Source organism: Lathamus discolor, chromosome 3, assembly GCF_037157495.1.
Source record: "Lathamus discolor isolate bLatDis1 chromosome 3, bLatDis1.hap1, whole genome shotgun sequence".
Lineage (NCBI taxonomy): Eukaryota > Metazoa > Chordata > Aves > Psittaciformes > Psittacidae > Lathamus > Lathamus discolor.
The window spans coordinates 93,909,659-93,934,231 of record NC_088886.1 but is presented as its reverse complement, the minus strand read 5'-3'; the positions used below and the strand labels follow the sequence as shown (position 1 = coordinate 93,934,231).

The 24,573-nt window shown below is 37.4% G+C and overlaps 2 protein-coding genes across 6 annotated transcripts in view; one reads left to right on the top strand and one right to left on the bottom strand.

Annotated features, from left to right (window-relative positions):
• DUSP13B (dual specificity phosphatase 13B) overlaps positions 1 to 330 on the top strand; it is a 140,824-nt gene extending 140,494 nt beyond the window's left edge. Inside the window, exon 8 of the transcript XR_010610746.1 lies at positions 315 to 330. The gene's annotated coding sequence lies outside the window, so the exon portion shown is untranslated. The remainder of the gene's footprint in view (positions 1 to 314) is intronic.
• The window catches only part of KAT6B (lysine acetyltransferase 6B), a 111,463-nt gene that overhangs the window by 43,807 nt on the left and 43,083 nt on the right, over positions 1 to 24,573 (bottom strand). For 4 of the 5 annotated variants that reach the window (XM_065670665.1, XM_065670664.1, XM_065670666.1 and 1 more), the window contains exons 3-6: positions 10,025 to 10,133; positions 4,000 to 4,115; positions 3,752 to 3,833; positions 2,613 to 2,745 (exon numbers count right to left, since the gene is read on the bottom strand). In XM_065670665.1, coding sequence (XP_065526737.1) covers positions 2,613 to 2,745; positions 3,752 to 3,833; positions 4,000 to 4,115; positions 10,025 to 10,133 — 440 coding nt within the window. Of the gene's footprint in view, positions 1 to 2,612; positions 2,746 to 3,751; positions 3,834 to 3,999; positions 4,116 to 10,024; positions 10,134 to 24,573 lie in introns of those variants that run through there. The other variant, XM_065670668.1, reaches the window with a different exon arrangement.

Below are 24,573 nucleotides of genomic sequence, written 5' to 3'. Positions count from 1 at the left end.
TTCTAATTAGAGACCGAACAGCCTGGGGCTACCATCTGGTTTACCGAACTCCAAGGGCCCACCAGTTTAAGAACTAGCCCCTTTTCCACACACACATGTTTAAATTTGGTTAGCTTCTAAGAAGCAACAAAACCAAAAACTAAGACAAAAGTCTTTCGAATCCTTTGGTGCCATAAACTTATGTCCACCACAAGACCTATTCTCACTACTACATGTAGTAATCGCCATCACTGCCAGAGGCCAACAAGCACCTGGTTTCAGTTAAACCTACAAAGTAATTTGCCTGTGAAAGGCTTTCTACAGATGGTCAACAGGCAAAAAAAAAAAAAATTCCAGTACTACTGGACAGATTTTCTTTGTACTACACAAAAAGATGTAAGTGGCGTTAGCTAACCTTCCTGTATTTCATGTGACCACACACTTTCATGTATGACATTATCACCTTCTGAATCACACCATCTCTTTCAAACAGGATTCAACGAGGAAGAGCCTCTTCTCTTATCCCATCTCGTAATCACTATTTTTCCAAAACAAGATTACTTGTTACATATATTAGATGCTGAAGTAACAGAAATTTGCCCTCAGTACTGCAAGTATTTATGCTACAAAGAACCCCCGAGTACTACTCTAATATGCTCATGTGGTTCATGTGCTACAAAGAAAATAAAACCTCTCTAAAGATATTAATAAACATTATCCAATGCTAAGAGAACTTATGCAGCCTTTAGCATATTTATTTAAAAAAGCTGTAGCTCAGAATCCCATTAGCAAAATGTACCAGTAAAACCCTCACGATCTTTCCAACCTTTCTTTTACACATATGAGGCCAGAAGAGAATTACTGTGTCAGACAGATATTTCTGCTAAATCCACTGTAGGATTCCATATCAGGGACATATTTTTAGAGAAGATGGCAGTACTGTATTATTGCCACTAAGATGTCCAACTACAGTGTTCCCTGGAAAGATAGATGCCAATTGAAAGCTCAGGAACTTTCAAAGGGGTAAGACAAACCAGAGGGGTAGCTAGAGATATATAAAATATTTTAATAACACACACACAATGACATACAGGAATTTCAATTAAAACACTAGTAGTTGTATGGGTATTTCAATGACCTTCAAATTCTTAAGTTATTTAGTCAGAAGGAGAATGAAGAAGTGAAAGAGTGTTTCACCCACTCTTCCTTTAACAGCACGCTCTCATAAGCCACTACAACTACATCTTTTACTTTCACGTAGTGCCACTCTTCATCCTTGTCCTGTACTACTTTCCTAGAGCAACATACACTGAATTTTAGGAAAAGGACCAAATAGGCAAGACAAGAGAACCTGGTGGAGAGAAAGAGAATATAGAAGGCTGCACAGTACCACGTATATCAACTTAACTAGTGTGCTGTACTTGCAGTACTGTAAGTATTTATTCTCTACCCCCCCCTCCCCCTTCTATTTGTACATGGTGTCTCCACTGGCTCCAAAATCTTTATTCTCAAAAATGCAAAGTTTTACAGCAGCTACTATGCAGCTCTGAAGAATACGAGGCAGGTGTTTAGACTACAGAGAAAACAGGTTGGGTAACAGCCACATGACCAAATGAGTAGCAGATAAAGCCAGACAGCTTTTCAGCTGCTAAATTGATATGGCCAAAAAGATAGCTAAACAGGAGGAGAAGAAAGGTGTATGTGCCTAGATATGTGACATGTGATAGAGGGCAACATGCTACTGGAGTTAACACAGAATCAGTTCCTGTTTAACACTCAGTGCAATGTCAACTCAGCATTTGAATGTTACTTAAACAATTGTCCAACCAAGCCTTAAGATGTTCAACTACAGTGTTCCCTGGAAAGATAGATGCCAAAATAATTACAGCATTCTTATCTTAGATAAACACATTCCTAATAAGCAAGAGGAACTGCAACCTCCTTCCTGTAACGAGTGACAGCTTAACAGCAGAATTCAAGTAATTTTCTCCCAGAGTACCACTGAAACCAGAACTTCCATAGTACTTGCACAGTTTACTTTGTGAAATGAGTTTTGGAGCTGATGTTAACTAATGAAAGTCATTTGTATACAACTTTTGAACAGGTCTTTGAGCACAACAGTCTCCTGAAGTCAGATATAAGTAACTCACTATTACCTATATAATACAGATTCTGTATGTATTTCAATTATTTGAAGTTACAGTTACAAGATAGCTTTGGCATATGTTATCATTCAGAATTTTATTTGCATGTGCTATAGGTAAGAGTTTTGTTAATAAATTATTAGGAAAGTAAGTTACAGAAGTTTATTCTCCTCCTTCCAACATGACACAAAAATCACCCACTATAATTAAGAAGTTGTTGGCCATTGGGCTGAAAGGCATATACTGGGAGACTTGTCACCTACTTTCCCCAACTTGAAATACAGTAAAAAATTGTAGCTGAATTCATGTCAACTGTCTCCTCTTACCTGACTATACTTTTATAAATATATAAGAAAAAAAAAAAAAAACAAAAACCAACACCCCACTCCCCCCCCAAAAAAAAAACCCAACAAAAAACCCCAAAACAAAACAAAAAAAAACCACCAAAAAAAAAAACAAAACCCCCAAAACCAACGAAGAGAAACCTACAACATTCGTTGCTTTAGTTTATTTTTCGGTCGTCCAATAGGTTTTGCATATCGTCGCCTTATTTGGGCGGCCTTCTCATGAAGTAGCTTTCTCCCTTTCTTCTTTGGTCTACAGACCTGGCAAATCCACATCCCTACATAAAGGAAAAAAAAGTTTAATAGTACACAGTTTATTTAACCTGTTCTGCAGGTGCATATCAAGATACATGCCAAATACATAAGGTCAAGAAATTATCTTATAAACAGGACATAGGGAAGAGGAAGTGGACATAGAAACGTGATCCACTTCTACCTGTACTTTGAAGTGTTTTGAAAGCAAAGTGCTCATGGGAAGGGGAAAAGACGCGGCAACAAGGATCACAGAAAATACTGCGAGCAAATGGGTTCTCAGAATAATTTTTATTCTGGCTTGTCCCTCTTTATACTACCTAGAGCTTTCTTCAGACACATTTAACACAGGGTAAAAATGAGTGTTATAAAGCAATTTAGAGTACAGTGTGCTAAAGAAAAGACCAGATGACAACTAGGTATGTTTGTTTTAAAATACAACAACTTGAATTTGTCATCCTTTTTATGTTAGATGACCGTGTCTGAAGACTTTTTTATTATAGATAAGGCTGGGGACTTGGAGGGAGGGGCAGAGAAACTGGAAAAAGTCTTCAGCATAACTTTAAGATTAAATATGGAAAGCCATAAAGATATAAGAGCAGAAGTGAGGTGTTATATATCAGAAAACTGGAGATTACAGGACCTGAAGACACAAGTGTTTTGTTTGGTTGGCTTTAAAAATTACTCTTACAAAAAGCACGAAGAAGCAGGCTCTTTCACCTGCTCTAAGGATTTCTTTGTCCGTGTATATACTTCAAACACTTTAACTCTGTAAAACTCCACCTTTAACAGATTGGCAAACAACTCAATATACAGTGAATTCACCCGGTCAATGACCACAGACCTTTATTATTTTCCTAAGGAGAAAAAAAAATATCTCAAGAAAAATAAAATTGGTTTTGATCTGATCGAAATCATACGCTTTATCAATGGGGGAAAAAAAAAAGCAGCATTGTCAAGAGCTTTTGGTCACTTAATATGAGAAAAGACTGTGAATCAAAGTATTTTCATTGAAAGGATTATTATTATCACCTTTTGGCATTCGGGAAAGTGGTGGGTCACAGCACTCCATGTGGAACCCTCTATCACAGGAGTCGCAAAAAAGCATGTTATCCTGAAGGGAGGTGGGGGGGAGGGAGGGGAAGGAAGAGGAAGAGGAAAACAAGACTTAATACAGCATTGCTTGAAGTTGTACATCAGTGAATTGTATTTGCACATGCTAAGTACAGAGTTATGGTAAACAAAGGAAAGCCAAACAACAGACCAACAGTCTAACTTACTGCATTTTTGCCTTGGATCCTACATGCACTGCATGTCTTGCATTCAATACACTGCCATCTTAAGGCCTTCACATTTGATGTTAACTCAGGACAGAATTTCAAACATGATGGATGTCCTAAAAAAAAACCAAACAAAAATATTTAAAGCTTGAGATTTAAGATTGGAAAGACAAATTTTTAAGTTCAACAGAATGTAGCGAACACCACCAGCACCAGCTGTTTTCAGAACTTTGCAACACATTAGTTAACTCATCTGCTTCACACAGAGATGCAGACTAACTGCCATAAAACTCATTTATGAAGAGAAGTAGGAAGTTTATTTCTGCTGTAACTGACACCTGTGAACGGTCTACATAAGCACCTGGAATTGAATTTTTATTTTCACTAGGTTATTTCCATAGCATATTAAATTGCCATTGGTTCTGAAAAAGTATTCTTACAAACCTTACCCCAGTCCCTCTTCACAGCAGTGCAACATAAAGAGAAAATCTTAGGATAAAACCTTATTATTTATCTAAATATACTGTGTATCTACCATAGAAACTTAACAGTCTGTGTGTATTTTTCATTCCAACTTATTACTTAATTATTTACAAAACAATTTCAGAGCAGGAGGAAAAGAAATGAAGCAGGTGATTGGCACAAAGCTTACTGCAAAGGAAGACTGTAAACGGGGCAGGGTGGGGCAAATAAGGGAAGCTTAACTGCCACCTCCCATGAAATTACTATTCCCTGGTGGGACCATCCTCTTTCCATGGTAGCCTAGAAGGCCTATGTGGCTTTTCCAATTCATACAAGATATCAGAAAAATGAACACATATAGTACTTTAGGCAATACTGGCAGTGATATGCTAACTTCAGAGTATGCCCTTAATCCAGAAAAGGTAAAGGCACTGCTAAATACAAAGGGATAAGCCTTCCCAGCACTTTTTGCTGATATCATATTCAAGAACATCAACCCACAAGTTGTGAGACAGAAGAATCTGTGATGCCAATCTGCACTTAGATGGTTGCAGTGATATGACTTGCATTGCTTACTTCTCACTGTCAGAGTCAAGATATGTGCTTTCTTTCAGGAAACGGTCTAGTCACAGTCATTCAGGCTTTCTCCACCTGCTGTTTCTCAGTCCAAGACTGAGCTAAATCACCACAACAAGAATGCAAGCTAATCCGTGAGCATACGCTATTTTTGTCTTCTAACAGCCTGAGTCATGAATTGCAAAGATTGATGGAATGCAAAAGCCACTTCAGAAAGAGCAAATTTCAGATTTTATTTCCCTTACTGTAGGTAGCCAAGGCTTAATCCCCTTTATGTTAAACTTGAAAAAAAAAGACATTTCAATTGTTTAAATCTAGCATATTCTCAAAATAAAATGCAGGAATATAGCCTGTTCATAAAGAATAATCAAGAATAAAGTCAAGAGTAGCTTCAAAACCAACTATATTAAAAAAGCATTGCCATTTGATTCTTAGTATACAGTTTCAGATTACTGAATTTCTGTGGTTAAACTTGAGTATACACTTAGAGCGACTCTTGAAACTGCGCACTTGAGTTCAATGCTACACTGTTCCCTTCAATAAAGCTTAAAAAGTACTTAATTAAAAAAAAATCTGCTAAGAAATAAGAAAAAAAGGTCCCAGAGCGGCTGATATTAATAATCAATATCAGAGGAAGACTTATTTCATCAACCATGACTTAACAACTGTATTAACACATTAAAGTGTATTCATAAACCAATTACCTCCATATAAGTACATTTAATTCCAGTCATCTACCCTGCAAAAGTGATTTACTTCAAGGAGCAATTAAATTCTGGTTTAAATTGCTGATTTTACCTTTGCCTTAAGAAAATATCTTGAGAAGTATAAACATAAGAAACATCCATTCTCACAGCCTGGTAACTATGCACAGATTAGGTGTAACAGGGTTAACTTCATTTCTCTGTTATCTACCAATGTAACATTTCTCATTCAAGCAGTCCCACAGCTTCATATATTTGTTAATATCCTTAAGTGTCAGATTTTACTATTGGACAAAAAGTCAAGGAAAAAACCCAAACCAATAAAAAACCACCAACCCCAAAACCACATTGGCATTAAATATGAAGATTATGCCTGCAACTGCAAGTCCTTGAGCAACAAATAACCAGAGGCTGGAAGAGTGCAAATGGGAATCATTACTATGCATATACCATGTTCTTTTACTATCTTTCCTAGGTACGCACTAGCAGAGACAGCACAGAAATTTTCAGAGTTCAAAATATCCTGTAACAGCTGACAGTACTCACACTCTTGGAGACTAACTGACATAGTGTAAACACAACAATAACAGGTAGAGGTAATCACCCGAGACATTAACTGGTAATCAACACAGGTTTCTCTCTTAAAAGGACGCCTTTTAACTAATTTTGTAGTTTAACAGATTTCTATTAAAATTGATAGGTTTTTGTCTTTCAGTCAGCTAAATGAAGTCAGTGTCACTTACAGCGATTTTACAGCTAGTTTCTTTAAATTCGAGAGTTGAAGAGGCAAAGCATGTTTCTGGCTTCAAAATTCACACTATTTCAGCTCTAACTGATCTAAACTGAAAATCGAGATCATATCATCTTCTCCATATCCAGAAGCTGATACATCTGTCCAAGGGTTTTCAACACTTGATCAATCTCTAGTTTTAAGTGTTTCAGATGGTAATTTCTCCTGGTTCAATCATTTGACTTTCCTTTAAACTTCAGAAGCATCAATATTTTAGTGTAGTACACATGTTTAACAGATTACTGGAAATTAAGACCTTTGAAAACTGTCAATTTCCACTAGGAATACATATAGGCTTACTTTAAGATAAGGCTATTAGAATTTAAACACTTTAAAATTAATTATTAACCATCCCAGTTAGAAAACGTTAACATTTGTGATATATTGATGTGGCAGAAAAAGTTGAGATCAAGAAAGTACGACAGAACATCTCACTCCTTGTGACTTCAAGACAACTCCTTCAACCTGCTTACTTTTGTTTCCTCAAGGCAAATTTGGGCCTTGTTTATTCCTCAAAGGACTTAACAAAACAACTAGTCTTTTAAAAGAATAAGCATTGTATCAGTGGCAACAGTTATATCAATGCTAAATTAGATATACTAGTATCTCCAGTCATTTTTAATTTTGATACACATGTTGAGAACTAATGTACAAGATAATTCACTAAAAAACACTTTGCGTTCGGTAAAATTTTAGTTACAAAGAATTATTACTTAGGTTGACTTTACTTATAAGAAAAGATAAATCAGTGCACCTATCTCAGGCATATAGTATATTTTTCCACCTGAAGGTTTCTCTGCAGTTCATTTTTATCCAACTAGCCAACCTCCTCCCACAGACAGCAGTAATTAAGACTATTTCCATACCTTTTATTCCTAAAGCTTATCCTTTGCAAAGCAATCTCTGCAGACCTTTTGAGATATTTTTTGTCCCTGTTTCTCTTGATATGAATCTGATGCTTATGTGTTCTGCTCCCCAACTTTGCCTACCCATCTTTGACTGGTAACCCTCACCTTCTCAGCCTAACATACAACTTGAGGACAGTATCCACAGGTACATGTACTTTTAGCCATTTCCCTCCCCCCCTTTAAAAAAATATTTATTATAGTTACCCAATAACTCCTCTTTTCAAAATTTCTACTTGTTACTCCTTTAGAAAATGCCCTGTTCTAAGTGACAGAGGAGTGAATTTCTTTTCCGCTGCCCAAATACATTATCCTTCCAAACACCATAAAATAAGACTAATATTAATGCAATGTGCAGATAACTAGATACTCTCTGCATTCAGAATGCAGAAACATTACCTGAGAAGACACGAGCAACTGACACAGAAACATAAACAAAAGCAGATATGGCAGTAGTGGGCACTGCAATTTACTCTCTGATCAGCTGTACAATTTGCTTGCTGTGCACAACATGCAATTTTCTTCATATTTGTTAGACAGCAAGACCAGCTTTGACATACACTACAATGTGCAAAATTACAAATGCAATTACAATAAACCTCCACTTGAGAGAAGTTTTGGTATTTATAAATTGCACTGAGATTGGTTTTTATTTTAGTTAGGGATCAGTAGCTAAAGTTTAACCATCCAGCAACCTGACTGGCAATCTCAACATTTCATTCTTTGTATCTAATACATCTAAGGAACTAATTAAAGATAATTTCATCTTAATGAAGCAGAGAGAATGTATCAGTGTTAATTCAAATGGAAGCTGATCCATGAAAGTCAAGACTTCAGTTCTAAAGCATCTTACACCTAACTGGGGGATTATTACACAACACAATAGTAGCTGATATTGAAGCTCATCTGATTAATGTAAACTTTGCATACCGGAGTCTAAAAAAGCTCAAATTCTATTAAACTTCCAAATATTAACATACAAATTTGAAAATACAGGAAACCTGAAAACCATTAAAGACAGTTTAAAATCTATGGGGCCTGGTTTTGTGTACTTCACTGTTTAATAATTTGCTCAAATGTACTAAAAAAAAATACACTGGCTAAAATACAAAGGATTTATCTGGGGTGACAGATTCAGAAGCACATAAACAAAAGCGTATGCTGAGTAACTGAAAACACATTTTTGATCCACATTGTTTTGTTTTCATTCAAGCACTTATATAGCTATCACAGTACCCAAGACAGACTATCTTCAACTACATGGAAAGACACAAACAATACTTTGACTTCCAGCCTTCTCAAAAGCAGTGTTGGCTTATGCAGACCCTACTGCCTCTCTGCTCATTTCCCTCCTGAGCACTTCCCTCTTTCTGGTATAGAAGTTGGCATGACTCTCATGAACTGCACTGGGCACCTGATCAAACTTCTTGTCTTTCAAATGCTTTTCTTTCTCAGTCCAGTTTATACGCTACCAGGTACCAATATAAAGGGGTAGCACCAAACAGTTGGATGGTGCAGCCTGTGACTTTAAACAGCACTGCTATTTTGTCTTTAAGCTAGGATGGACTACACTGCAAAGCTTCAGCAAAAGTACCTTCCCAATGCAGCTGTAAGCTTATGGGAGCAAAAGGTTTTTTACTGGCACAGCTAAACAAAAGCAGTCCACTCAACTAACTGTTCTGGCCAAGTAACTCCTCTTCCAGCATAAAGCTATTTTCCACAGGGGATTTTTTCAGAATAGTTAAACCGATCAGAGGATTTTCACATCCAGAACTCTACAGTTGCGCCAGGAAAAGCTTTATGGCATAGAGCTACTGAAAAGATTTGCCTAAGTTGCTTAGCCAAATCCCTCTGTGAATCAGGAATAACTTCAGCCAAGAATGTATTTGGTATCATCCAAGCGCAAGCACTGCACAAAGCAACTGTGTGCTACAATATTTGATTTTCAATATTAACCTAGTTGATCACTTTAAGGGAAGCACCTTCATTCACAACAGTCACACAGAGTCTGCAAAAGCTGCTGCAACACACAGGAGAGAGGTACATAGGACCAGTAAAGACTCTACATTGTGCCTGACAATTAACGAGTGCATAAGAGCTTCATTAGGCTACTTGAAATATTATTCAAATTCCCACTTGAGTAACAGATGAACTTTATTAAAAAAAAAAACCAAAAGCAAAACAAAAACAAAAAAAAGAACAAACACCAACCAGAAAGAACTGGATACACAAGACACGGAAAAGCAAAGACTGCTGCATATGTCTTTATTATTAGGATTATTCCTCAGCTTCCAAAATGCTGCAAATCTGTGCAACCCAAATTCTTGATCATCTTTTGATGTCACAATGCAAAACTCAGTTTTCAGACAAACACAGATCCCAAACAATAACAGAATTCTTGAATTTTACAAGCATGGTTCCCTTATTAATTTACTCAGGTCTACACTTTTGGCCTAAAGATGAATTCACACACCTCACTTGTGGTTTTCCAGCTATATCCAAAGCGAGGATGACATTCAGAAGTTCAAAATATTTTTGTATCTGAAAAACAGACTTTAATAGAAACATTTTAAATTCAGCCAACTTACCACTGCTGCCACAGTCTGCACAAGACAACAGCTCCTCTGGTTTTTTTTCACGATTTGATTCTTTCGTTCCCAAACAAAAGCTACATATGGGGATGGGATCAGCTCGTGGCTAGATTAAAAAAAAAGACAGTTAGCCAGCAAACAAACAAACAAAAAGCCAACCCAAACACCCCAAGACAAAAAAAAAAAAAAAACCAAACCAAAAAACACCCCAAAACAACACCATCCCTTAAAAATTCCCTAACACCACACATCCCCCACCTCCCCAAAAAAAAATTCTCAAATGTAAGACTTGATTACTTTTCCATCCAATACAACTCATACTTCCCATTGAAACTACCATTTTAGGGTAAAAGCACTGGATTCAACATTTACCCATTCCAGACTGATGAGTGCCATCAGCTATGATATACAACTGGAATAAAAAACCCCCACACAAATCTTTCAGTGTTTATCAGCAATACACGGAACTCAGAGAAAGACAAGAATTAATACATATCTACTCATCTTCCTAATCTGCTATGTGACAAACTATCAGAGATCAAATAATCCAAAGCAGCTTCTGCACTAATTTTAGAGTTGTAATGAAACTGCTTACCTGCATCATCCAAAATATCCAAGTACTAATGCCTATACAGAAGTATTTGTAGGCGGATCTGTAACAAATAAAGCTATATGCAACTGTTTCAAATGGGATACTGAAATAATAGGAGTACCTTCACAGACTGGCTTCTACCAGCTAGCATCTCAATTCAAAAGTTAAGACAGTTTCTTTTGCAAATTCATAGTTTCCAGATTTAGCTAAGGATTGTTACTAGTTCTATGTATCAAAGTAACTCTTGTTTTCACCTTCATTGTTTACATTTCCACTCTATGCCACAATACTTTGAAAGTTAACAATCTTCACTTGACCTACAAATCTGTATTCCATTACAGTTCTGGGAAGTGGAGAATGTTTATTTTTAAGGGTATTCTTGAGAATGTATCAGCTCCACGTAGATATGCTCTTATACTTCAACACAATACAGAAATACTGAAATTAGGTTTATATTATTGAGTTTTAGGATTATGTTAAATCAAGCAACAGATCCCCAAAAATCCTGTCACAAGCAAGGTGAACCCGATCTACCCATCAAAGAGGAGCACAGACAGAATCATTGAATCCAACCAGGTTGGGAAAGACCTTTAATATCATCAAGTCGAATCATTACCCCAGGACTGTCAAATGCACCACTAACCCATGTCACTAAGGGCCTCATCTATACAGTTTGTGAACACTTCCAGGGACAACAATTCCACCACTTCCCTGTAAAGGTCCTTTCCCACTGCGCAGCTTTTCAGTCAATCTTCCACAAGCCTGGAGTGTTGCATGGGACGGTTGTGATGCAAAGTTCGCTTTGCCTTGTTGAACGCCATACAATTGCCTGCAGCCCATCTCTCCGGCCTGTCTAGATCCCTCTGCAGAGCCTTTCTACCCTCCAGCAGATCAACACTCCCACCCAGCTTGGTGTCATTTGCAAGTTTACTGAGGGTGCACTCGATATACAACATATCCTTGCCCTAGCCTACAACCAGTTCCATACAAACACACTCTTGAGACACAGTGCTTTTTCTGAAAGCTTAGTCCTCAGAATGTCTGTTCATTGTTCATCCCTAAGCAATCCAATTATCGGAACATTGACATACTTGACGTATCCCACAGAATATACATAAAAGATGTCCAGAGCCAAAAACTTTTCGTAAGTATGGAGATGTCTGTTCTCTTCCATAAACTACAAAACAGAACTGCAATATTACCTTCTTATATCTAATAGGAACAAACATCATCTGCAGCCCTTAGTCTTACTAAGACCTCCATTATGGATTATATAGATATCTGAAATACTGCATAACAATATTGCCTGGATAAAAATAAGTGAAGTTACAAAACTGGCAGACTTCCAATTTAGTCATGATCTAAAAAAAAAAAAAAAATTGATATTCTTTGTCAGTTTTGGCAGGACAGCTTTAAACGAGATCACTAATTCTACAGGTGGAAATGATATACTAATTACCTGCAAATTTTTGACTTGCAAGTTAAAAACAACGTATACGATAAAATTAGTTAGCTACTATTCTTGCCAGTAAGATATAATTCAACAGATCTGTCCCATCACTATAAACAGTCCCTTATTTGGAACAAAATAGTATTAAAAAAACTGACTACACCAATAATCAGCAGCAGAAAAATGGTCCAAAACACAGTATGAGGCATCCCTGCCCATGGCAGGGGGTTTGGAACTAGATGATCTTAAGGTCCTTTCCTACATTTCTATGATTCTATGATACTGTTAGTATTGTTTCTGGCTCACAACTGTCTCAATTAATATAAACTATGTGGGCTTTGGGTTGGTTTAGTTTTTTGACTCTGTCAAAATATAAATCAAACAGAATTGCATCTCCTACCTTAATCTCTTTTCCTAATCACTAGTCTCTCTTCTAAAAATATAGCAATTGACTATCATTATCTTCTGAAAAACAATGATTAGCCACAAGGAAGGTTAATTCTATTTCATCTCTTACAGGAAATAGTATAGCCAGTTATTCTACACTGCAGTGTTTTATACCAGATGAACCAGTAGTATTTGTCTTGTTATTCAACCTTAGTTTAAAAGGAACTTTTATCTAATATTTAAGAACCACATTAATAATTGCGTTACAAAAACTTTATGGAGTCCGGTCTGCCACTGAAGATAAGTCCAAATAACTCTTATCCAGTAACATACTACTATTGCCTCAACAGAGCCAATAAGCTGAGAAGAATTTTTCATTCCTTTAATTCCAGGAACAAGGTAAATTACAACTTTGATAAGTGTTTAGTTTTGCAGGTCACTAGAAATTGTACATCCAAATTGAATAGGCTGCCTTGGTCAAATAACTTTATTTTCAACTGCACTGAGAGCAAATTTGCGAGAATTTGTTCAGCAAGTGTTCAGAAACTGAAGCCTCACTAAGAAGCAGTCAGTCAATAGGACATTTTTTGGCTTTTAATTTTAAAAACCATGTATGCTACAGAGCAATAACAGACCATCAACTCAGCACCTGTAAATGGGTTATTTTACTCTTCTATTAGAAATTAAACAACACTTATTTAAGCATCAGACATCCAACTGTCATAGTCAATTCTTTAAAAGCATCATACATCCAACCACTGCAGTTCATCTGCCTTCTGAACAGCATCAAAAACAAGTATCAAATCCTGATATTTTACTGTCCACAGTAATTTTGGCTCAAAAACCCTTGTGATGTGCACACTGTGATCACCTGTTAAAATTTACATTCATAGTTTCCTACAGGAAGTAGGAAAGAAAGGATTATATTGCAAAATACAGTATATAAGTTTCAAGTTTTAAACAGATTGTATAACTTTACACTGGCAAATTCATTATTAGAGTTTGGTAGGAGATACCTACTTAATCCTGCTACTCATGTAGTACTAACATTAAACTAGGCATTTTTTTTCTAACATTCATAATAGGAATGTCTCAAATTCATCCCCCTCTCCCTTCACAGAGACAAATTATTCCTATATCCAACCACTGACTGAGGCTAATCAGAACTCTATCGTAAAAACTGTGTGAACCAGAAAAGCTATGCAGGTACATTTTCAAAAGACTGGCTTACTAAAAAAGAGAGTATCACAGTCTATTTAGCAGACTACAGTCAGTGTCTCTGCTTTAGACATTATACAAACCTTTGCTCTGAACTTGTAAATGTACCACCTTCCTAAGAAGGGCATTAAAACGATGAAGTAAGTAGTAAGGTCTGCAATTCAGTTACAGCCAACAAAATAGTCTGGTCCACCATATATACTGTGCTGGGTTTTTGTGCTGCATAAATGCTTCATAAACAAACCAAAACTATCAGAACAAATATCATATTCAAGTCCCAGCCATGAAGTATCTAGAGAGAAAGAATGAAGACCATCAGGTGCGTCAAGTTTCAAAGCCTTTCATCATGAGGGCAGTACAAACCCATTAATGATTTCACCTCCGTATGCCCAAGTATCCTCAACCTGAACGACAGAAGAATGAACGACAGAAGAATGAAGATTTCAGAACTCTTACTTCACCATGCAAAAGCATTAACAGCAGCAGGTGAGGTGGAGAAGGACAGCATCACAAATCCTCCTCCTGCACACATCTGATACAGGGTAGAAGAAAGAGAAACTACCCACATAATGAAGAAAATGCATGAGTGACATCATTCACCATAAAGAATCTGAAATATCATCTAACTTTCTCATCTGGCAGAGCAGAAAGATGAGGGAATTGAACAGCAGAGATTAGTGTTTCTGGATTTGGGTTACTGCAGTAATTAGAAAAAAGCCATGGGCTACCCAAGGAATACCGTGAGGTTTTCAGGCCTAAGAAGGATGCTAGCCCCATATTCACAGACCAGAAAAGACTCAAGTTATGCACTGAAGATGTCACTGGAGCACTGGATGGTCCAGTAATACTCGCTGAAAAAGTCTGGGCTCCTCCCCTACCTCCCAGTCTTTATTTTAGACTAAGCACACCCTCAAAATTATTTCATAGCATTTACAGTTTCATACAATAATTGTTTGTGATTATCCTAACACTTCAGACAGTTTTCAATAAAAATTATATGATGCGTGTACACTAGATTTTGATTATAGTTTAATCATTTCAGTCACTTCAGAAAACAAGAAAAAACATACTTAGTAAATTTGGGCTACAGATACAGAATAAAGAAAAATACTGGTTTTAGTACTTTCAGGAAGCACTTTGTAATGGCTTTAAAAAAAAAAAAAAACCAAAACTCCAAAACACACAAACAAAAAGAAACCACCAACAGCCGCCCGCCCCCCCCCCCCCCCCCAAGACATCATTTTCAACTATTTATCACAGCTTACAAGTTCTGACACATGAAGGACTCACTATTCTCACTGCTTTCTCACAGTCTTCACATATACTGGCAAGCCCTGAGACTGGTCCACACAAAATCACACAGAGTTAGAAGTAACAGAACAGTATTAGCATTTAAACTAGTGCAGTTTCCATATTTTCGCAGACTTAAGTAATTTACACAGCCAACAATTTTTTTTTTTTTTTTTTGTTTTTTTCCATGAACCAGTTACCTATTCTGAAAAACCAACAGGCTTTGCCACTGCATAAAATACATCCTTGGTAGAAATTGTCCTGGACTTCTGTTCCTTTACTTCTCTCAAAACTCTGGCCCAAAGTAACCTCTCCTTCCGCCCCCGTAGTTTCTGTGCTCATCTGACTGCGTTTATAAATTCCCCTGAAATTGCTAAAGCATTTAGAATGTTCTAACATCCCACCCCCAAAAACGTCACACTGTTAAGTCCTGAAAAGTCTTATTTTGGAATATGCAAAGTTACCCACAACTATAAATCCCACTGAAAGCAAGGTTACTACTTGCATTGCTACAGCACTCTGAGGCTTTAAACAGATCGTCTGAAAATGGTTAAGCATTAGCTATGTACACACAATTACATTTTTAAGTGCTAGTCTCTTTAAATGCTACACGCACATTGAAATAAATAAAAGTTTCACCCACATTCTGAAGAAATTTAAATTTGAGCAGTAAACCCCAAACCTCAACTGTTCACATTGGCAACTGCATCTCAGTGCCTTTTCAGAAACACCTCAACATTACCTGACAACCTGCTGGAAGACACATCTTTATGTATGATATACAAATACTAGATCTCTATTATCCTAGAATAGAAACAGCATAAAATTAATTCCAGGGTTAACAGGACAGAGGGGAAAATTTTATTGAAAATGGAAACTGCCATGACCTTTACTACAGATCCACAGTTCTGGTCCCAATCTCTACCCTACCTCAATTACTTAAGTATTTACAGGCTTAGGAAGGCCATAAGCAGCAAGCTTGCTTTCTCAGAATCTCTACATTTTCACAAAGCACCTTGAGGTGCTTATAAGGACTTTCAGCTGCAACTCCCTTACTGCACCCATTCTGCAAGTGAAGAAGTCCTGGTTCAGGAACTAATTATCATAAGGTAAGCTGAACTTTGATTTTTTTTTTTTTTAAGCAACTTCCTAATTGCAACTGCACAGTAGATCCCATGTTAGCTTTACAGCACCACACAGGTACCACAAGGTAGAAAGTACACTAACTCCAGTGATGGTAAACACATGCTGATGGGCTATGACCACAGAAGTGTAAAAACAAACTTTAAGGTAGCACCCATACACCCAGAGAGCACAAAGCAGAAGACAGCACTAGGACAGTTGCAAGAAAAGAGGGCAGTTTCCTAAAAACAGTTTCTAATTTTTAGTTACTGAAAGAAACATTCCTGCTCCTTTCTCCAAACTGGGAAACAATACAACCTAGAACAGGTAAGATAGCAACAATTTCTGCTTAGAGAACAGAATGCATCTTTAGGCTTTAAAAGTCTCCTTTCCTTTCAATATTCAAAAGACAATATAAGTCAAATTCTGTTTCAAATTAGACTTCTGTTGTTTCATGTAATAGTATGAAATATTAGAAACAAAATCAAAACTTATTTATTGAAGTTGCTTCAACTGTGTTCTAGAAACCAACTAAGACTAGTGCTCTGAAAAGTGAATACTGCTCAATACGCAGTGAAGAAACCCTGACCAAAAAAAGCCACAAAACCCCCACAGAAATGCACACGTGCCTTTCTACAGGTTTATTTGTTTGCCCCAATCTTCTTAATTAGCTTCACATAAGCCAACCTCTATTCATGTTTTGTCTGATGTGATATCCACTGAAAATTGTGAAAAACCATCACCCAGAGCACAAGATACATCTCCGGAGATGGAGAAATGTCCCAGTCCTCTGGAGGCTCAGCTTTCATTTTTAACAGAATCAGTCTAAAGCCTCTACACTTACAGAGAGGAAGCTTTCAAACCATAATCCAAGTTTAATAGACACACAAGATTATTGCAGACAGCCTAAAGCCAACACTTCAGACATATGTAGGCCCTGCTGTCATTTCAGAAGTTACTAAACTCAGATACTTTACTTACTATATCTCTCTGTGATCTTTCATCAATTCCTGTGGCAGCACTGCTACAGGAGAAAGAAGGCTCTTCTCTCCTGAACATGAGAAACTTTTTTATTTCATGTGTATGTTTCCCACTTTGGTTCTGCACCTGGGACTAAACAATTAAAAAATGTATTCACCTTTCCACGGTAGTAATAAGAGTGTTTTTAAAACAATAAAAAAAAGTCCTGTAACCAAGACTATCAATATAGCTGGGCTATGAAGAAGGCTATCTACAGTCCCTTCTTCTGCATTCTCTACTGTGAGATTAGAGCCGAACTACAGTTCCTGCCGCTAAGGGGTACCTATGCTTACTAGCTGGGTTAATAAATAGCTCAAGCTGTAAATACATCCTATATACACTACCATTTTTTAGTTGCATCTTCCTGCAATTCTGATGTCCATGACCTACACTCTGCTCCTCTAACCCTGGGCCAAGCAGTCTTCAGACTTCTCAAAATAGTTTTTTCAGTGGTTTTGAAGTGAAAAGTCCAAGGGGAGTAAATGAAGTTCAGTTTAGTACTTTTCAGCTATGTTATTGATACCTGTAGCAGTATATTCTCTTCAGGAACACATATTTGTAAGTTGTCTCTATCAAATAGATGAGACTAAAAAGACCATGCACCATCAGCACTGCATGTAGAAAACGCTCCCCAATTCCACATTCAGCTACTACTGGGTTTGTTCCCTTCTTTCACCTTCTGCAATGTATCTGTGGGAAATTAATTCAAAATGTGTTTTTAATTTAGACTTTATATAATAAGATCCATTTTCTTCACACACAAGATGCAAAAAAACCCTGATGTCTTCAAACTTTTTTTTGGCAATTAAACTCTTTAATCTGGCACACAGAATCACCTCAAGTATAGCAGCAACAGGCTTGCTTTTCTCTCTCCAAAGCAGTCCACTGACTCCCACAGACCAAAGTGAAACCACTATGGCAGATCCAACTAAGCAGATTATATCTCCTTACACAGCAATCATTAGTCAAAGTATGGGGTCATCTACCAAATGATACCTTTGCTTTTTATGTAGCTCAAATTCTTCTTTTTCCAAATAAAGAAGTTTTCACCCTTCACACCTCCCTCAAAACTCAACCCTTTAGGTCCATCTAGACATCCTAACATCATAATACATTTCTGTTACTTGCCATGCACTCTATCTTGTCACAAAAGCAAGGCACTGACACCTTAAAACAATTGCCTATCATTACCATCCTCATCATGACCTTATCTTCTATCCTATCAACCACAATGCCATCTGTTGTGTTTGACAACATGTAAATAAAAACCACACATGATCCACACCGCTACTATGTAACCCTTTCAAGAAACTCACCTTTAAGTACACTTCTAGGTATTCATTCAGAGACAAACTCAATTACATATCTCTCTTTTCTATAATCCTGCTCATAACTTGCTTCTTACTTTCACATTTTCTTCATAGATCTCAATTTCTTCATATACCTAGGAGATTTCCAAACTTTCTGGCACGGAATCCACTGTTTTTTGTTGCACGTACAGTTGTTTGAATAGGACTGCATTTCCTGACTCCAAATTCTACCTGTTACTGAAATGCAACTAGGAGGAAGCAGGTGACACATGTAATCACAAGTAGGTAAGCAGATGTGCAATTCACAGACCAGGATCACACAGGCATGTTAACTGTTACATTCTTTGGGGAAAAGTATTGATTTTAAGCAGATTAAATAAATTCCAGCACAGAAAAGCATGCACTTCATTGCCATAATATTATGTTTACTTAAATGTTTGTATATACGCATATTTTTATTCATAACTTGTTACCAAAGTCATCCTACACAAATGTGTGTAATAAGTTTGCAACGTGTCACAGGATAATTATTAGTTATCTCAATGCTAATTGCTCAGGGAAAATGTTTAATTGCGTATTAAATTGGTCATATGCATATTTTAGTTTACTCTCTGGGACAAGTTCACTGTCAGTACTCTCTAGATCTGAGTAGTGCTATATCAAATACAGAAGTAGGGTTTCATGAGACTGGGCTAGTCTTTGAAATGCAATTTTAAATAAAACAAGCAGAGCCCTGTTCTACTTCAACATGAAGCAGCTGAATTTCCACACAAAAAAAAAAAAAAAAAAAAAATCAAGAAATATGCTCCCTAGTTGCCTCACATACCTGAAGGGAAAAATATTACAACCACAGCAAAATGATTAAGGCTGCAAATTCCACAAACCAATGTGGAATTAAATAGAACTGTTTCTTTAGATTTCTTCCATTGATTATGAAGTGGACACTCTAAATAGAGAGAGCTATATTGGGGGGGGGGGTAATTAAGGATTTAGTTTTAACAGATTCATATAACTTCACACCCTTTCTGCTCGAAAAATTATTATAAGAGCAGACATAATACAAATAATGTCACTATAAATAACACAGCCACTTCTACTGAGGCCCAAGTAGTAGAGAACTAACATAGCTAAGCACCTTTATTCCAACAGGCAACAAGTGACTGCAGTTAGACCACTGGCCTTTCTGTTACTGAATCACTGGTTTTCATTTGGTAAATGCAAAAAAACCAACCCCAGCAGCGGCACTAAGATACTACTGAACAAGGTGAGCTCCAAAGGAATATGAGAGCAGTAAAAAATAAAAAAAACCACAACTATTTTAAAATAAATAAATAGATTTATTAAAGTCGTTCCTAGTCTCCTTTCTGAAGGGGAAAAAAAAGCTGAAAAAATGGTTGATTTGAATTCTAGCAGCTTAATTTTTTTTTGTTCCCCAAACAACAACTGAACTTTATTCTCCAGAGAAGAAAAGCAGTTTATTCAACACCCAAGACATTGAAATCACTTGCAGGCATTTACCTTTACAAGACATCACCTAAGACACGATGACATTGAAAATCTGCCAGATCTGTAAAGTATATGCAGCGTATTTTCTCCAAGACCTAAGAGAATAGCAGTTTGTCACTTGATCAAGTGCTGAAATCCATGACAGAATAATAATAAAGGTGAAGAGGCAAAGTAGCCCCATACCCCAACCAGCTACGCAAGAGGCTGGCATTTCAAAGAAAATGAAACTGATTCCTCTATTAGTCCCTGCTCCTTTATATGTATGATGTTCAATATTGACGTACTATAAAGAAATCACACCCCTCCCCCATCAAAATGTAATTTTTTAATTAAAACTCCAGATCATTGAGTTCATATGACAAATACAGTAAAATTACCTCCATGAGAATATAATAGAGCGCTGTTAACTAATCATGCTGTGTAAGTCAGAGCTCAAACAGCTCAGAACCAAACCAGTAAATATTTCACAGAGGATGAGCTTTTCTTATAGAGGTTTCCAAGTAGGCCCATTAAATAAAGTTAAATGAAAGTTTCTTCAAGGAAACAGGATGGAGATTTGCCCTCAGCTATTACAGCTGGAAGCAGGGAATTTGTATTGCATGGGTTCTGGAACCAAGTCTGGTCAGGCTCCCAAACCCCAGGTTTAATGTATGTTCTGCATTATTTCGAAGTCTGCAGTATCAAACTAAACGCATGAAGTCCAAGAGGCCATTCTCTGTTCTATTAGTAATATTAAATTGCATAACTACTCAGGTAAAGTACACGAGTCCTAGCATCACAACTCACACAACAAAAAATGGGTAAGGGTCATAGCAAAGTTCATTCAGCCAGCAGCTTGCTTACTCTAATTTTGTGAGGGATTTTTAAACAGTGTTTTAAGGTAGTTATGCTCTGACCAAGAAAGGCAACTGTATTGCTAATAGCCTACAGAAGGTGCAAAGAAACTTCCACTCTGACAAAAAGGCATAACCAAAGGAAAAAATGTATTAAGAATCATCACTTAGCAAATCCATCTAACAATACTACTAGACCATACTCACATTTGAAACTTCTATACTCAAGTTTAAAGTTTTCTAGCATGAACCTCTTTCCAACACTGACAGGACTATTTAATGTAACAGGAAGCTATTCCTATTCACTTCCATTCCATAACAGAACTAAGTAATGAGATAACTGTGGATGATGATGTAGGTACAGGTTAAGGGCCACTGGCCATTAAAATACAGGTGTTATCTGCAATAAACTACTTCCACTGCAAATTTTCTTGTGCAGTGCAACCACAAAAACACTTCCTTTGATCTAATTCCAAATGAACACAGCACATGTCTGGGACAAGACACACTGATAAACTCAGGTTAAGATGTACTGCAGGAATCTACTTTAGAATATTTTCTGTGAAGAAATTTTTCCCTTGCCTCTTCCTTCACATACAAGAGAAAATGTGAAATCTCAATGAAAACAGAGATGCAGCATGGCAAGAGCTATAACCCACTACACAGTCTTTAGGACTGGATTAACCTGCAAGGCCAAAGAACAAGTAGCTCAATTTTTAACTTCATGTACTCACTATTCAGCTGTTTTAGCACTAGCAGATGAACACAACAAAATTCTGATCTTGATCTCTTGAAAGAAGCCTGCAATTCTGATCCCTACAGACTAGATATTTTAGGCTCCCTTGTAGACTAATGTGAGAAAAGTAGTACCCTTAACGAATGAGAAGTAGGAAGCAGACAGCAGATCTCGACGCAGTAACAAAAAGACTGGTTACACTGCTATTTCTTAACAGTCTAAACCCAAGCACTATTTACAGTTCTTGTTATTGGTGGCTTAACTCTTCAATAGTTATTTAAAACTCTTACAACTAAGCATCTTTGCTTACAGCTTAAGAAAGAATGCCATCAATTCAGTAAAAAAAAAAAAAAAAAAAAGAAAATACGCTTTGTGTTTAACTGCAAAGCTAGCTGAAATCAGTAATTACACTTATGATGAGCATGGTACCTCCCCGTCTTGGAGAAAGCAAGCATTTGTGAAGTATCAATGAAGTGATACAACTCTACAACTCAGCATTTTAAAGGAGTAGAAAAGGTTTTGAAAATTAACTCAATGCACAGAAGGAATAACCTAAAAGCCTTCATTACTGACACGAAGTCTTGCTAACCAAGTCAAGATCTGAAAGAGTCAACATCTACACCTTGGAATTTTTGGAACATAATTTAACTGTACTGGACAGACTTCTTGAAAACAAACAAAACAACAAACAAACAAAACCAACAAAAAAAAAATCAAACCCAGAACAACAAGGCAAACAACAAAACCACACACAAAACCAAACAACAACAACACAATGACACAGAGAAGTCAGTCCTCTTCATACTTAAAATTCTGGATGAGATCTTGACTCCACCCACCACTTAAGAGCTGTGCCACTTCCATCAATGCAGTTTGGATATAATATATCATTCCCCCATTTTTTAACTTCTGGCAAAATTTTCTTTGAATATGCCGTTTAAAGGGGGCTCAGCTTTAAGGAAACACCTATAAATTTCACTGTTCAGAAAATAAGGCATACTTGCAGCCCAAGTTAGCTTCCTTTATTTCAACTCAAAATGCAGGGTTCACATTAACTGACCAATAAAAAAGACATACACTTCATTTTCCAAATGAAATCAAGTAATGTATATAATAGTTAATACAAAGCACCCTGAAGTTACTTGATCTGACCACAGAGCCTTCTACCATGGCCAAATAAACAACGTGTATGATCCAGATATTCCACACACACCAGAATCATTTCAGGAGAGGTTAATTAATCATGAATGTAACTTTTCAGACATTACATAATTTCACAGACTTGCTTGTAGCTCCTGCCAAAGAAAACAACAATTTGTATGAGAAATAAGTCTATACTTTAAGAGAGATGACAGTGACAAAACATGATGAGAGGAAGAAGAGAAGGGGGGAAAGGAAGGGGAAAGTATTAATATAGCACAACCCTCCTGTATAATTTTATTACTCAAAACATAGCAAGCTTAAAAATCAAAGCACATGAATTAAGTGAACCACCAACCAAAAAGCCTTTTCACTCTTATTTTTTTTAAATGACAGGCTATTTCTTGAAATGATGCTTGACAGAACTTCAGAAACACAAACCTAAATCATCCCAGTTATTCTATGACACTCATTACGAGGAGATTCCTTGATCTCAAATAACAGTGTCTTTATTTCTCATGTGGAGTAAACCTAGTAGCACTCAGATCAAGCACAGATCACTTGTGTATTTCAGCAAAAGAATCTCAGATTCCAACCTGCCAATAAATTAGTGTGATTAAGGCAGATTATATGTTAAAAACACACACGAAGAAGCCAGGTATAAAGAAAACAGTTTTTCCAGGCAACATTTTTAATCCCCCTTGTAGGCCCCTCTGATAAGGCATTAAAGCCCCAAATGCCCAAAACTCTTAACTGATATAGAATCATAGAATAGAATAGAATCATAGAATAGTTAGGGTTGGAAAGGACCTTAAAATCATCTAGTTCCAACCCCCCTGCCATGGGCAGAGACACCTCACACTAAACCATCCCACCCAAGGCTTCATCCAACCTTGCATTGAACACCACCAGGGATCCAATTTAAACTTCCCCTGTTTAAGTTTTAACCTGTTACCCTTTGTCCTGTCACTACAGTCCCTGACGAAGAGTCCCTCCCCAGCATCCCTATAGGCCCCCTTCAGATACTGGAAGGCTGCTATTAGGTCTCCATGCAGCCTTCTCTTCTCCAGGCTGAACAGCCCCAACTTCCTCAGCCTGTCTTCATACGGGAGGTGCTCCAGTCCCCTGATCATCCTCGTGGCCCTCCTCTGCACTTGTTCTAACAGTTCCATGTCCTTTTTATGTTGAGGACACCAGAACTGCACACAATACTCCAGGTGAGGTCTCACAAGAGCAGAGTAGAGGGGCAGGATCACCTCCTGCGACCTGCTGGTCACGCTCCTTTTGATGCAGCCCAGGATACGGTTGGCTTTCTGGGCTGCGAGTGCACACTGAAGGCGGCTCATGTTCATTTTCTCATCGACCAGCACCCCCAAGTCCTTCTCCTCAGGGCTGCTCTGAATCTCTTCTCTGCCCAACCTGTAGCTGTGCCTGGGATTGCCTTGACCCAGGTGTAGGACCTTGCCCTTGTCATGGTTGAACTTCATAAGGCTGGCATCAGCCCACCTCACAAGTGTGTCAAGGTCCCTCTGGATGGCATCCCTTCCCTCCAGCGTATCAACCGAACCACACAGCTTGGTGTCATCGGCAAACTTGCTGAGGGCGCACTCAATCCCACTGTCCATGTCAGCGACAAAGATGTCAACATTTGTTCAACCACAAATGCAGACAGAAGAGTTGATCTGGGGGATAAAGAAATATAAAGGGGTGGGGGGGGTGGGGGAAATGGGACAGGGTGTCTAACTGATATTCTAGAAGCATTAATTTCAACTCCTCTAAGGGTTTACAGCAGCTACCTAATTGTATCTGCCACAACACACAGACAGGCAAATGTGGGACTTTATGTCTCACAAAAACCCCACAATGTACAAATCTATCCAACAGCTAAATATATTAATACATAAATGTATGTATTACTATGTATTAATGTGTATTACAGTTT